The sequence below is a fragment of the Engystomops pustulosus genome, chromosome 10, assembly GCF_040894005.1.
Source record: "Engystomops pustulosus chromosome 10, aEngPut4.maternal, whole genome shotgun sequence".
Taxonomy (NCBI): Eukaryota; Metazoa; Chordata; class Amphibia; order Anura; family Leptodactylidae; genus Engystomops; species Engystomops pustulosus.
Window position 1 is genome coordinate 102,748,820 of NC_092420.1, and position 14,943 is coordinate 102,763,762.

At 55.5% G+C, this 14,943-nt stretch overlaps 2 protein-coding genes across 6 annotated transcripts in view; one reads left to right on the top strand and one right to left on the bottom strand.

Annotated features, from left to right (window-relative positions):
* Positions 1-3,080, top strand: part of AK5 (adenylate kinase 5) — a 142,183-nt gene extending 139,103 nt beyond the window's left edge. For all 3 annotated transcript variants that reach the window (XM_072127987.1, XM_072127986.1, XM_072127985.1), the window contains exon 14: positions 383-3,080. In XM_072127987.1, the coding sequence (XP_071984088.1) occupies positions 383-451 (69 nt within the window). In that variant the 3' untranslated portion in view covers positions 452-3,080. The remainder of the gene's footprint in view (positions 1-382) is intronic.
* Positions 3,081-3,426: 346 nt separating this feature from the next.
* ZZZ3 (zinc finger ZZ-type containing 3) overlaps positions 3,427-14,943 on the bottom strand; it is a 30,291-nt gene continuing 18,774 nt past the window's right edge. For all 3 annotated transcript variants that reach the window (XM_072127982.1, XM_072127983.1, XM_072127984.1), the window contains exons 6-12: positions 13,068-13,136; positions 12,185-12,286; positions 11,425-11,520; positions 11,038-11,205; positions 10,749-10,883; positions 9,173-9,273; positions 3,427-4,220 (exon numbers count right to left, since the gene is read on the bottom strand). In XM_072127982.1, the coding sequence (XP_071984083.1) occupies positions 4,076-4,220; positions 9,173-9,273; positions 10,749-10,883; positions 11,038-11,205; positions 11,425-11,520; positions 12,185-12,286; positions 13,068-13,136 (816 nt within the window). In that variant the 3' untranslated portion in view covers positions 3,427-4,075. The remainder of the gene's footprint in view (positions 4,221-9,172; positions 9,274-10,748; positions 10,884-11,037; positions 11,206-11,424; positions 11,521-12,184; positions 12,287-13,067; positions 13,137-14,943) is intronic.

Consider the following 14,943-nt stretch of genomic DNA (forward strand, 5'->3'; position numbering starts at 1 on the left):
ATTTACAAGCTGTTACACTCTCTTTCTCAGCAGTGGGATGGGGAAGTGCTCCTGCACAGTGTAACAGCCTGTGAAGCTGCAGCACAGAGGGGCTCTGGTAACGCTTGATTTGATGGATTCAGTATGACGTCAAGCTATGGTCCTGCACAGTAGAAGCTGGATCACTCAGCAGATTGGACCAGCACTCTCTCCTGGTATAAGAACATCTGCCCAGAACCTTTACTATTCACCGCCACATGGGGGGTCCCATCCCTCATCCTCGGTATCCCGTCATTAGTGAGATCCTCCCTTCATCCCGTTCCTTTCAGTTTTCCGGCTCTCAGGACGAGATATTACGGCTGCCTTTTCCTCCTGACACTGAAATGTTTCTTTCTCTTTCCAGATCAACGCAGAGAAATCCCCGGATGAGGTTTTCCTTCAGCTCTGCAAATCACTGGACTCAATATTCTGAGGGGCAGAGCAGGAGCCGGGGGGCGCGGGGTGTAAATCTTGTATATTCCCTCATCCCTACACCAGTGCATGATCCCTACAGCCTGTACTACACGTCCCACCGAGTACTGAGCCGGAGCCACGCGGTGCGGCCGATGGTGCAATGTACCCCCCCCCCCCCCTCTGTATATTACATCATCACTAACTGGAACCTGCAGCACAGACCGATCCTGCAGACATTGTAAAGTCCTACCAAAAAAACCTGAAAAACGCGTTGATCCCGCAGGACGTTGTAAATACTAAAAACCTGTGAAACGCGTGGATCCTGCAGACATTGTCATCTCTTACTATGAAACGCGTGGGAATTGTTTCGTGTTTTGGATCCTCTATGACTTTGCGTGGAACGAGCCCAAGTGTTTCCATGAAAGGAGGTGAATTCATAAATCCACGACCTGCGGCTGGAGCGGTGACTCAGCGGCCGCACGCCTCGGGCGGATGAAGTGGGAGTGAATAGATTTGTGCCACTTAACGCAGTAATTGGCAGGAGCCGTCGGATTCCCGCTGATGTCGCCAATTACTTTTACTCATCCCTACTTAAGTGGGGAGCGCCCGGAAAGCTCTAACCCGTTACAGAGAACACAAAGTGGGCGAAACGCGCTGGAGACCATCGGGGGAGTCTCTGCCGGCTGCATCATCAGACCGGAGATTCCTATATGGATATTCTGTGTACATGACTATTACACCAGGGACTGACAGCCTGGGCACAAGGACTACAACTCCCAGCATGCAGCAAGAGCCAGAGGCTTGTCAGCAGTTGTATTGCTCCCTATAACTTTTGTCGCACTTTCCAGCGCACGCAGTGACACGCATGTTCCTGCCGCTTCACACTTATTTACATCGAATAGTACAAGGGAAATACTGGAAGAACTACAAGTCTCAGGTTCCACCTGAACCACCCCCAGGCCCGGATACATTACTCCACCCTCATCAGGTCCATCATCAAGGCCCCATTCACACGGCAGATTTTGACATGGATTCTCTTCTGTGTGTTACAATGTGATAAATCTCCCATGTACAGCAATGAGCTGTACAAATGTCTCCTGCGGCTGCCACTAGGGGGAGCTCAGTGCACAGGAATGAATACAACTTCCACTAAACTCAATGGAAGCTGTGAGAATCTCTGGGCATTGGGCTCCCCCTGGTGGCAGCTACTTATAAGCATCGAGAAGCAGGCGATCAGGGCACGGGGCCTACCGATTTGTCATGCTTTGTGCAGCGCTGCGTAATCTGTGAGCGCTATATAAAGAATTATTATAGCTGCTGCACGGACCTCCACCGTGGTAGGTGCCGCTCTACTCCATGGATTTCTATGTAGGATAATATTCTGACCACTAGATGACCCCCACTGATAACAAGAAGAGGGGGGCACATGACGCTTTATAGAAGCCCTGATTATAGCCTGCAGTAGTCCCAGAGAGACGGACAGTACAGAACTGGGGATCAGAGTTCTCATGGTCATTTGGGGGAAATCCTGGGTCCCCCCCCATTAGTACATAATCCATTACTATGGAAAGAAGTTCTGATAAGAGACTAAAAGCAGCGACGTCAGAGCTGTACAAACCTGCGGCCACCACTAGAGGGAGCTCCAGAGCTTCCTGCATACTGAGCCCAGCGCTCCCTCTAGTGGTGGCTCCAGCGCACAGCACATTATCTCACACCAGAGGAAATCATTATTTCTATTATTTATCATCTACTGCGTGAAACAGGCTGCACCTTAGAGGGGTGGATGCCCTCCCTGCATCCGCCCCGGGGGATGCCCTCCCCGCCCCCCGCCCCAGGGGATGCCCTCCCAGCCCCCGCTCCAGGGGATGCCCTCCCTGCCCCCGCTCCAGGGGATGCCCTCCCAGCCCCGCTCCAGGTGATGCCCTCCCAGCCCCCGCCCCAGGGGATGCCCTCCCAGCCCCCACTCCTATTGGTTAACCAACAGCAGTCACAGGGCTCATGTCAGGAGTGTCGCACCCCTTTAAGTAGGACACAGAGAACCCAACCCCCTCCTCCACATCATCACAGATTTTGGGTGAATGTTTCCATTAAAGCTTCTATGACCAAAAAAATTCCAGTTTTCTGCATCCACATCAATGGTCAGTAGCAGAACAGTGAGTAACCCCACCCCCAGGGGGGAAGCCCCACCCCCATCCCCCCCAGGGGGGAAGCCCCTCCCCCGCACCTTCTCTTTTGATACAGTCTTTGTACTCGCTTCCTGCTGGACACGTCTTTGTGCTCCTCCTCTCTGGTGACATCATCGCTCTCGCCGTGACATCACAGTCATCTCCTCGGGGGCGGGGTCTTGCATGACTCTCTCACCTGCCTGTACGATGTTGCGGCCGCACGATAGACATGAAATAAAAACCTTTGTTCTGCTTCAGAGGAATTTATTGCATCCGACAAAGTGTTTGATTTTTATTATAGATTTTATTTATTTTCTTCCTTTGTATTCGGGTGAGAAACCAAAAAAATCCACTAAAAATGACAACTTTATGTACAGACAGGTAAGTACCCACACGGTTTATTGTACAGTCCTCCTGACAATTGAGTTAAGAACATTCAGGGGGGGGGAGGGGGGGGGTTACACAGAGAAAGGGGGGGGGGGGGGTAAAAAAAAAAAAAATTACAAAAAGTCTCCTGTTTCCCTGTCGGAGGAGTTGAGTCACTGATCCTCAGTCCGTTCCGTGGAGAATATCCAATAGGGCGCAGTCCTCAGCATCACGTGACTCCTCCCACCTGCTTAAATATTCATAAAAATACTATTTATTTTTTTATGAACTGCAAAAAAAAAAAACCTTACAACACGGAGGAGATTTACAAGAGGCAGTTGATTTTTTATATTATTATTTTTGTGGTTATCTTTGATGTCCTGGGGGTCAGGGGTCACATTGAAGCTCCGCCCCCACACATCCCGTTAAAGTCTCGAGGCAGAAGGCTGTGGATTTTTTAAAAAGTTTTTAGTTCTTTCTATCGGACTTTTACACGGAAACGACGAGTGGCACTTTTTTTTTTTTTGTTTTGTTTTTTCTTACACGTCACGTGATCATCTGAACGTTACATTTAAAAAATAGATCTGAGTGAAAACTTTAGGTTTTTTTTTATTTTTTTTTGACATTCACGCGCACACACGGGACGAGCTGGTTCGAGAAGTCGCCGCAGACCCCTCCCCCCATCTGTAGCGCCTGATTGTAGTCCATCATCCGTCACATAGAAGCAGCTCAGGGTCAAGCAGAGGTCGGAGGAAACAGTTCTGTCTAAGCGAACACTGATTGGTTAAAACCTTCTCAAAAGTTTCTGTGCAAAAAAAAAAAAATTTTCCCCCACAAAACTGCGCGATAGTAAACCGGTTCAATATAAATAGTTCACATTTTTTGACCATTTTTTTTTCGGAAGCCGTCGGGGGGATAAGCGCGAGGTCCGGTGGTAGCGTGCGCGGTGCTGTGATGCGGTGCCACTAGGGGGCAGCTCCCGGGAATGTTCTGTAGCTGCAGGAGGATGGATTATTCCACGTAGGTTCATGCTGCGAGACGTCCGCGTCAGTCAGAGAGCGCTGCGCCGGGACCCCTCTGCCTCCGGACATTGCCAGGTCCATCGGGTCACGTCATCTGTTGGCTGGGAAATAGTTTGGGTCCAGGTAATTGTAGCTGGTGCTGTGCGGGAGGCAGTAATCTCTGTCCAGGAATGTCTCTGCCCGGTACCGCGGCTCCAGGTGATGATCCTCCTTGTGGGTCTGGGTTTCATATAAACTGGAAAAACACAGAAAAAAAAATCTGAATTCTCTGTCCTGCTGCTGCTCTGTCCTGCTGCTGCTGCTGCTCTGTCCTGCTGCTGCTGCGGGGTCAGTCTCGTGATAAAAATGGACCGACTCCACAAACAAAATGATGAAATTTCCTGGAGACCCCAGAGCAGATAATGGAGGAGGAGGAGCAGCAGCAGCAGGGGGAGGAGCAGCAGCAGCAGGGGGAGGAGGAGCAGCAGGGGGAGGAGGAGCAGCAGCAGCAGCAGGGGGAGGAGGAGGAGCAGCAGCAGCAGGGGGAGGAGGAGGAGCAGCAGCAGCAGGGGGAGGAGGAGCAGCAGGGGGAGGAGGAGCAGCAGCAGCAGGAGGAGGAGGAGGAGCAGCAGCAGCAGGAGGAGGAGCAGCAGGGGGAGGAGGAGGAGCAGCAGCAGCAGGGGGAGGAGGAGCAGCAGCAGCAGGGGGAGGAGGAGCAGCAGCAGCAGGGGGAGGAGGAGCAGCAGCAGCAGGGGGAGGAGGAGCAGCAGCAGCAGGGGGAGGAGGAGCAGCAGCAGCAGGGGGAGGAGGAGCAGCAGCAGCAGGGGGAGGAGGAGGAGCAGCAGCAGGGGGAGGAGGAGCAGCAGCAGGGGGAGGAGCAGCAGCAGCAGGGGGAGGAGCAGCAGCAGCAGGGGGAGGTGGAGCAGCAGCAGCAGGGGGAGGTGGAGCAGCAGCAGGGGGAGGTGGAGCAGCAGCAGGGGGAGGTGGAGCAGCAGCAGGGGGAGGTGGAGCAGCAGCAGGGGGAGGTGGAGCAGCAGCAGGGGGAGGTGGAGCAGCAGCAGGGGGAGGTGGAGCAGCAGCAGGGGGAGGTGGAGCAGCAGCAGGGGGAGGTGGAGCAGCAGCAGGGGGAGGAGGAGCAGCAGCAGGGGGAGGAGGAGCAGCAGCAGCAGCAGGGGGAGGAGGAGCAGCAGCAGCAGCAGGGGGAGGAGGAGCAGCAGCAGGGGGAGGAGGAGCAGCAGCAGCAGGGGGAGGAGGAGCAGCAGCAGCAGGGGGAGGAGGAGCAGCAGCAGCAGCAGGGGGAGGAGGAGCAGCAGCAGCAGGGGGAGGAGGAGCAGCAGCAGCAGGGGGAGGAGGAGCAGCAGCAGGGGGAGGAGGAGCAGCAGCAGGGGGAGGAGGAGCAGCAGCAGGGGGAGGAGCAGCAGCAGCAGGGGGAGGAGCAGCAGCAGCAGGGGGAGGTGGAGCAGCAGCAGGGGGAGGTGGAGCAGCAGCAGGGGGAGGTGGAGCAGCAGCAGGGGGAGGTGCAGCAGCAGCAGGGGGAGGTGGAGCAGCAGCAGGGGGAGGTGGAGCAGCAGCAGGGGGAGGTGGAGCAGCAGCAGGGGGAGGTGGAGCAGCAGCAGGGGGAGGTGGAGCAGCAGCAGGGGGAGGAGGAGCAGCAGCAGGGGGAGGAGGAGCAGCAGCAGCAGCAGGGGGAGGAGGAGCAGCAGCAGCAGCAGGGGGAGGAGGAGCAGCAGCAGGGGGAGGAGGAGCAGCAGCAGCAGGGGGAGGAGGAGCAGCAGCAGCAGGGGGAGGAGGAGCAGCAGCAGCAGCAGGGGGAGGAGGAGCAGCAGCAGCAGGGGGAGGAGGAGCAGCAGCAGCAGGGGGAGGAGGAGCAGCAGCAGCAGGGGGAGGAGCAGCAGCAGCAGGGGGAGGAGGAGCAGCAGCAGCAGGGGGAGGAGCAGCAGCAGGGGGAGGAGGAGCAGCAGCAGGGGGAGGAGGAGCAGCAGCAGGGGGAGGAGGAGCAGCAGCAGGGGGAGGAGGAGCAGCAGCAGGGGGAGGAGGAGCAGCAGCGGGAGGTGGAGCAGCAGCAGGGGGAGGTGGAGCAGCAGCAGGGGGAGGTGGAGCAGCAGCAGGGGGAGGTGGAGCAGCAGCAGGGGGAGGTGGAGCAGCAGCAGGGGGAGGTGGAGCAGCAGCAGGGGGAGGTGGAGCAGCACCAGGGGGAGGAGGAGGAGCAGCAGCAGCAGGGGGAGGAGGAGGAGCAGCAGCAGCAGGGGGAGGAGGAGCAGCAGCAGCAGGGGGAGGAGGAGCAGCAGCAGGGGGAGGAGCAGCAGCAGCAGGGGGAGGAGGAGCAGCAGCAGCAGGGGGAGGAGGAGCAGCAGCAGCAGGGGGAGGAGGAGCAGCAGCAGCAGGGGGAGGAGGAGGAGGAGCAGCAGCAGCAGGGGGAGGAGGAGCAGCAGCAGCAGGGGGAGGAGGAGCAGCAGCAGCAGGGGGAGGAGGAGCAGCAGCAGCAGGGGGAGGAGGAGCAGCAGCAGCAGGGGGAGGAGGAGCAGCAGCAGCAGGGGGAGGAGGAGCAGCAGCAGCAGGGGGAGGAGCAGCAGCAGCAGGGGGAGGTGGAGCAGCAGCAGGGGGAGGTGGAGCAGCAGCAGGGGGAGGTGGAGCAGCAGCAGGGGGAGGTGGAGCAGCAGCAGGGGGAGGAGGAGCAGCAGCAGCAGCAGGGGGAGGAGGAGCAGCAGCAGCAGCAGGGGGAGGAGGAGCAGCAGCAGGGGGAGGAGGAGCAGCAGCAGCAGGGGGAGGAGGAGCAGCAGCAGCAGGGGGAGGAGGAGCAGCAGCAGCAGCAGGGGGAGGAGGAGCAGCAGCAGCAGGGGGAGGAGGAGCAGCAGCAGCAGGGGGAGGAGGAGCAGCAGCAGCAGGGGGAGGAGGAGCAGCAGCAGCAGGGGGAGGAGGAGCAGCAGCAGCAGGGGGAGGAGGAGCAGCAGCAGGGGGAGGAGCAGCAGCAGCAGGGGGAGGAGCAGCAGCAGCAGGGGGAGGTGGAGCAGCAGCAGGGGGAGGTGGAGCAGCAGCAGCAGGGGGAGGAGGAGCAGCAGCAGCAGGGGGAGGAGGAGCAGCAGCAGCAGCAGGGGGAGGAGGAGCAGCAGCAGCAGCAGGGGGAGGAGGAGCAGCAGCAGCAGCAGGGGGAGGAGGAGCAGCAGCAGCAGCAGGGGGAGGAGGAGCAGCAGCAGCAGCAGGGGGAGGAGGAGCAGCAGCAGCAGCAGGGGGAGGAGGAGCAGCAGCAGCAGCAGGGGGAGGAGGAGCAGCAGCAGCAGCAGGGGGAGGAGGAGCAGCAGCAGCAGCAGGGGGAGGAGGAGCAGCAGCAGCAGCAGGGGGAGGAGGAGCAGCAGCAGCAGCAGGGGGAGGAGGAGCAGCAGCAGCAGCAGGGGGAGGAGGAGCAGCAGCAGCAGGGGGAGGAGGAGCAGCAGCAGCAGCAGGGGGAGGAGGAGCAGCAGCAGCAGCAGGGGGAGGTGGAGCAGCAGCAGCAGGGGGAGGAGGAGCAGCAGCAGCAGGGGGAGGAGGAGCAGCAGCAGCAGCAGGGGGAGGAGGAGCAGCAGCAGCAGCAGGGGGAGGAGGAGCAGCAGCAGCAGCAGGGGGAGGAGGAGCAGCAGCAGCAGCAGGGGGAGGAGGAGCAGCAGCAGCAGCAGGGGGAGGAGGAGCAGCAGCAGCAGCAGGGGGAGGAGGAGCAGCAGCAGCAGCAGGGGGAGGAGGAGCAGCAGCAGCAGCAGGGGGAGGAGGAGCAGCAGCAGCAGCAGGGGGAGGAGGAGCAGCAGCAGCAGCAGGGGGAGGAGGAGCAGCAGCAGCAGCAGGGGGAGGAGGAGCAGCAGCAGCAGCAGGGGGAGGAGGAGCAGCAGCAGCAGCAGGGGGAGGAGGAGCAGCAGCAGCAGCAGGGGGAGGAGGAGCAGCAGCAGCAGCAGGGGGAGGAGGAGCAGCAGCAGCAGGGGGAGGAGGAGCAGCAGCAGCAGGGGGAGGAGGAGCAGCAGCAGCAGGGGGAGGAGGAGCAGCAGCAGCAGGGGGAGGAGGAGCAGCAGCAGCAGGGGGAGGAGGAGCAGCAGCAGCAGGGGGAGGAGGAGCAGCAGCAGCAGGGGGAGGAGGAGGAGCAGCAGCAGCAGGGGGAGGAGGAGGAGCAGCAGCAGCAGGGGGAGGAGGAGGAGCAGCAGCAGCAGGGGGAGGAGGAGGAGCAGCAGCAGCAGGGGGAGGAGGAGGAGCAGCAGCAGGGGGAGGAGGAGCAGCAGCAGCAGGGGGAGGAGGAGCAGCAGCAGCAGGGGGAGGAGGAGCAGCAGCAGCAGGGGGAGGAGGAGCAGCAGCAGCAGGGGGAGGAGGAGCAGCAGCAGCAGGGGGAGGAGGAGCAGCAGCAGCAGGGGGAGGAGGAGCAGCAGCAGCAGGGGGAGGAGGAGGAGCAGCAGCAGCAGGGGGAGGAGGAGGAGCAGCAGCAGCAGGGGGAGGAGGAGGAGCAGCAGCAGCAGGGGGAGGAGGAGGAGCAGCAGCAGCAGGAGGAGGAGGAGGAGCAGCAGCAGCAGGGGGAGGAGGAGGAGCAGCAGCAGCAGGAGGAGGAGGAGCAGCAGCAGCAGGAGGAGGAGGAGCAGCAGCAGCAGGGGGAGGAGGAGCAGCAGCAGGGGGAGGAGGAGCAGCAGCAGCAGGGGGAGGAGGAGCAGCAGCAGCAGGGGGAGGAGGAGCAGCAGCAGCAGGGGGAGGAGGAGCAGCAGCAGCAGGGGGAGGAGGAGGAGCAGCAGGGGGAGGAGGAGGAGCAGCAGGGGGAGGAGGAGGAGCAGCAGGGGGAGGAGGAGGAGCAGCAGGGGGAGGAGGAGGAGCAGCAGGGGGAGGAGGAGGAGCAGCAGGGGGAGGAGGAGGAGCAGCAGGGGGAGGAGGAGGAGCAGCAGGGGGAGGAGGAGGAGCAGCAGGGGGAGGAGGAGGAGCAGCAGGGGGAGGAGGAGGAGCAGCAGGGGGAGGAGGAGGAGCAGCAGGGGGAGGAGGAGGAGCAGCAGGGGGAGGAGGAGGAGCAGCAGGGGGAGGAGGAGGAGCAGCAGGGGGAGGAGGCGGCTCCTGCAGGTCTTACATTTAGGATTGGGGCAAAAACTGGGAAGGAATTAACAAACATGTCATATGGGAAGAGTTCTGGTGTGTGGCACCTACATAAGCAGTAGGGGGCAGCATCACATCATATGGAAAACCTAAATATCACAAGTCCCCGCTGCATCCACTCACCAGTCAGAGCAGGAATCACAGAAATCCACAGACATCTGCTGAGGGCAATCCTGACAATGCCACCGGATTCCCTGGATAGGATCGATCCCGCAATTATCACACTGCACCGGAGAGAGAAAATAAAAGGAATAATTAACCCAGAGCTGCACTCACTATTCTGCTGCTGGTGCAGTCACTGTGTACATACATAACATTACTTATCCTGTACTGATCCTGGGTTACATCCTGTATTATACTCCAGAGCTGCACTCACTATTCTGCTGCTGGTGCAGTCACTGTGTACATACATAACATTACTTATCCTGTACTGATCCTGGGTTACATCCTGTATTATACTCCAGAGCTGCACTCACTATTCTGCTGCTGGTGCAGTCACTGTACATACATGACATTACTTATCCTGTACTGATCCTGAGTTACATCCTGTATTATACTCCAGAGCTGCACTCACTATTCTGCTGCTGGTGCAGTCACTGTGTACATACATGACATTACTTATCCTGTACTGATCCTGAGTTACATCCTGTATTATACCCCAGAGCTGCACTCACTATTCTGCTGCAGGTGCAGTCACTGTGTACATACATGACATTACTTATCCTGTACTGATCCTGAGTTACATCCTGTATTATACCCCAGAGCTGCACTCACTATTCTGCTGCTGGTGCAGTCACTGTGTACATACATGACATTACTTATCCTGTACTGATCCTGAGTTACATCCTGTATTATACCCCAGAGCTGCACTCACTATTCTGCTGCTGGTGCAGTCACTGTGTACATACATGACATTACTTATCCTGTACTGATCCTGAGTTACATCCTGTATTATTCCCCAGAGCTGCACTCACTATTCTGCTGCTGGTGCAGTCACTGTGTACATACATGACATTACTTATCCTGTACTGATCCTGAGTTACATCCTGTATTATACCCCAGAGCTGCACTCACTATTCTGCTGCTGGTGCAGTCACTGTGTACATACATGACATTACTTATCCTGTACTGATCCTGAGTTACATCCTGTATTATACCCCAGAGCTGCACTCACTATTCTGCTGCAGGTGCAGTCACTGTGTACATACATGACATTACTTATCCTGTACTGATCCTGAGTTACATCCTGTATTATACCCAGAGCTGCACTCACTATTCTGCTGCAGGTGCAGTCACTGTGTACATACATGACATTACTTATCCTGTACTGATCCTGAGTTACATCCTGTATTATACCCCAGAGCTGCACTCACTATTCTGCTGCTGGTACATAGTGTCCTATCTGCAGGCAGCATGTTATAGAGCAGGAGGAGCTGAGCAGATTGTACATAATGTCCTATCTGCAGGCAGCATGTTATAGAGCAGGAGGAGCTGAGCAGATTGTACATAGTGTCCTATCTGCAGGCTGCATGTTATAGAGCAGGAGGAGCTGAGCAGATTGTACATAGTGTCCTATCTGCAGGCTGTATGTTATAGAGCAGGAGGAGCTGAGTGGATTGTACATTGTGTCCTATGCAATGTGTGAGTTACATCCGCTCAGTTTCTCGCTCCCCTCCTCCGCAGTATATACATCTCTCACCTTATAGCCGTGGTGCTGCACATATCCGCTCTCCGCCTCCATCTGCTGGAATCTTTGCTTCTTTAATTTCTTAAGTTCAAGTAGTTCTTTATATTCAGCAAGTCCACGACACGAGGAGGGGATCGTCTCATCATCCTGAAGAAGAGCAGAGTAACATCAAGCAATCAGCTACTAAGAAACTACAACTCCCAGCATGCCCTGACAGACACACGCATGCTGGTGGCTGTAGTTCACCACAGCCTGGTAGACAGATCCGTAATACAGTCCTAAGGCATTACAAGCCGATTACCGAGAAATCCTCCTCCTCCTCGTCAGCAGCTGCATCCAGGTCCCGGCTGTGATAACTGGAGTGGTCGTCGTCCTCTTCCATGAACACAGGAGGCTCATGGGACGTCATGAAGGTGGAGGGTCTGAACAGATGCTTGTTGAGAACGTGCTGCCGCTTGCTGGGTGCCTGCTGTGAGAGTAAGAGTCATATGTAAGAGTCACGGAGGAGGAGTCACGGAGGAGGAGTCACGGAGGAGGAGTCACGGAGGAGGAGTCACGGAGGAGGAGTCACGGAGGAGGAGTCACGGAGGAGGAGTCACGGAGGAGGAGTCACGGAGGAGGAGTCACGGAGGAGGAGTCACGGAGGAGGAGTCACCGCTGCTCGCGTGTCCCCATATACTGCTCTCACCTTCTTAGAATACATGTACATGTTGGGGGTCCGGCCGGGCACTGGGATTCCAGCTTTGGTCAATTTTATAAAATACTTCTGAACACGGCTGGCGACCTATCAGAAAGCAGGGAACAATTATGGGGGAAAGATGGAAGATGTCTGTACCACGTTATCATATAGAGCTGCGATACTACAGCAAAGGGAAACTGTCAGCAGCTGTAACTTGTGTTAAAGGGCATCTACCACCAGAATGAAGGATTGTATGGGGGGCGCCAGGCTCCATTAACACCTATGGAGCGTAGAGCCCCTCAGGCTTATTTGCATACAGTCCTTCATTCTGGTGGTAGATGCCCTTTAAGTATCATTCCTGGAGAGATATGTAATCAGACCTTTGTGTATGTCATTAGTAGCAGCAGGACTGTGATATATGCATTTATAATCCAGGATTGTAACTTCTCCAGGTGCACTGGGGGTGTGGCCTCACACTGCTGTCTTCTGTGCAACCAGTGTTTTGTATTGTCCCTGGGGATATGTGTAATCAAACATTTGTGTATGTGGTTAGTAGCAGCAGGACTGTGATATATGGATATATATTCTCAGATTGTAGCTTCTCCAAGTGTATTGAAGAAGTGTCCCCGCACTGCTGTGCGCTGTGCTCTCTGCAGCCAGTTCTCAGTGAGTGTAAGTGCTGTGGAGCAGCGCGGTGCAGAGAGCTCAGAGCACAGCAGTGTTGTGCAGCCCTGCACAGGTCCTGCTCCTCCATTCCTCTGACAGTCACCTGCTTGGCCGTGCGGTTCCCTAACTCGTCTGCGATCTTCTGCCACCGCTTTGACTCGATCTCCTCCGGTGGAAACTTCAGGAGAAGCTGCTCCAATTTTTTCTAAAGAAAAAACCCCAAATAATTACAAAGACGTCAAGAGACCAAACATGAGACCCGCATCGCATGAGACCCGCCTCGCATGAGACCCGCCTCGCATGAGACCCGCCTCGCATGAGACCCGCATCGCATGAGACCCGCATCGCATGAGACCCGCATCGCATGAGACCCGCATCGCATGAGACCCGCATCGCATGAGACCCGCATCGCATGAGACCCGCATCGCATGAGACCCGCATCGCATGAGACCCGCATCGCATGAGACCCGCATCGCATGAGACCCGCATCGCATGAGACCCGCATCGCATGAGACCCGCATCGCATGAGACCCGCATCGCATGAGACCCGCATCGCATGAGACCCGCATCGCATGAGACCCGCATCGCACGAGACCCGCATCACACGAGACCCGCATCACACGAGACCCGCATCACACGAGACCCGCATCACACGAGACCCGCATCACACGAGACCCGCATCACACGAGACCCGCATCACACGAGACCCGCATCACACGAGACCCGCATCACACGAGACCCGCATCACACGAGACCCGCATCACACGAGACCCGCATCACACGAGACCCGCATCACACGAGACCCGCATCACATGAGACCCGCATCACATGAGACTCATCCGAAGGGTTTCTGGGACCTGGAAAGGTTAACCCCTTCACTCCACTCACATTTATTATTCAGGGGGGAAAACAATTGGAGCAAATATGGCGGTGCCCACGTGAGAAGCCCCTTCAGCTCCTATGTACACACAGGGCACAGGACTTACCTGCTCCTCTACCGACCACAACTGATTGAAGGTCCCGGGTTTGGAGTCCATACACAACCGACCTCTTATCTGGAAAACAGGACAGTAAAAGAGTTAACAAGGAACAACCAACCCACTGTCACCCCCCCCCCCCCCAACCCCTGAGCTGGTGCCATTCCGACCCCCCGAACTGGTGCCCCCCTTCCCCCTAAACTGGTGCCCCCACATATACTGCACAGACTGCTGACCATTCGCCAGGGGAGAGCAGTATAACTACTCTGCTGACATCTAGTGGTCAATATGAGGAACTACAACATCTCACTGAAGACAATAGAAACAAATTAAAGGGAACCTGTCACCAGGAGAGCCATTTTTAGCCCTCCCCCAGTCCCCACAGAGCATAGTATATACACTGCCAAAGTGTTATTCTATTAAAAATAGGTTTTACAGAAAAAAAGATGTTATATTGTACCTTTCATTAGCATGTGCTGTGTGACTAGGCAGTTGCCAATTGGGAGGGGCTGGAAAGGAGCAGTTCCCCCCCACCCTTGGGAAACATGTGACCTTTTCAAATATATGAATAACTCCCCACACTCGGGATTGGCTGTAGAGGAGCAGGGGGCGTCGCTAAGCCAGTGATGGGTGTTTTCATATATTTGAAAAGGTCACATGGAGGAGCTGTTTCCCAAGGGTGGGGGGGAACTACTCCTTTCCAGCCCCTCCCATTTGGCAACTGCCGTCACACAGCACATGCTAATGAAAGGTACAATATAACAGATCTTTTTTTCTGTAAAACCTATTTTTAATACAAAAACACTTTGGCAGTGTATGTACTATGCTCTGTGGGGTCTGGGGGAGGGATAAAAATGGATCTCCTGGTGACAGGTTCCCTTTAAATGTAGTGATTTCCTGGTTGCGTGTCACTTCAGAAGCCCCGGCTTTTGTTCTATAGCACCTAGAAACATGCTGCGGATGTCATATTAAAGATAAGAATGTAATGTTTCAGATAATTCAGTATTTCTGTGATCTGCAGAACTGAACATACAGCCAGTTAACCCCTAAACAACCAGACCCTTTTTTGTTTTTGCATTTCCATTTTTCACTCCCTACCTATAAAAACCTAGAACTTATTTTTCCATGTACATAGCTGGGTGAGGGCTTGTGTTCTGTGCACTTCAAAGGGACGGTATTTACTATAATATTCCAAATGCAGTGAAATTTTGTGAAAACACGCATTTGCGCGGTTTTCTTGTGGACTTGGATTTGACGGCTTTCACAGTGCGCCCCAGATGACAGGTCTGCTTCATTCTTTGGGTCGGTGCGATCACGGGGATACAAGATTTATATGGGTTTTATTGTGTTTCCATATAATTACAAAAATTAAAACCTCCTGCACATAAAATAAAAGGAATTATTCATTTTAATGTCTTCTGGTCCTTTCATACTTCGGTGCACGGAGCGGAGGGGGGGGGGGGTTGGGGGTCATTTTCTTGCAAGATGTGATGACGTTTTCAATGCTTCCATTCTGAGGACTGTGCGGCCTATTCATCACTTTTTATATGTTGCAAAATGATTTTAAAAATGCTTTTTTCGGCTCTTTTTTGGGTTATGGGTTTAACGCTGGGAATAATTGTCATTATATACTCACAGATCTGCGATACCTCACATATTTAGGGTTTTTACAGCTTATTAATATCAGTTCTAGGGAAAGGGGGCGATTTGAATTTTTTTTTTGTTTTTTTATGTATATTGTTTTCCTACATTTTTTCAGCCTCCATGGGATACTATAACAGGAGGTTGTCTGATTAATCCTACCATATCCTGCCATATAACAATATTATCAGGGATTATTCATCTATTATGTGCCCCTGGCACATTGTAACAAATGGGCAGAAAT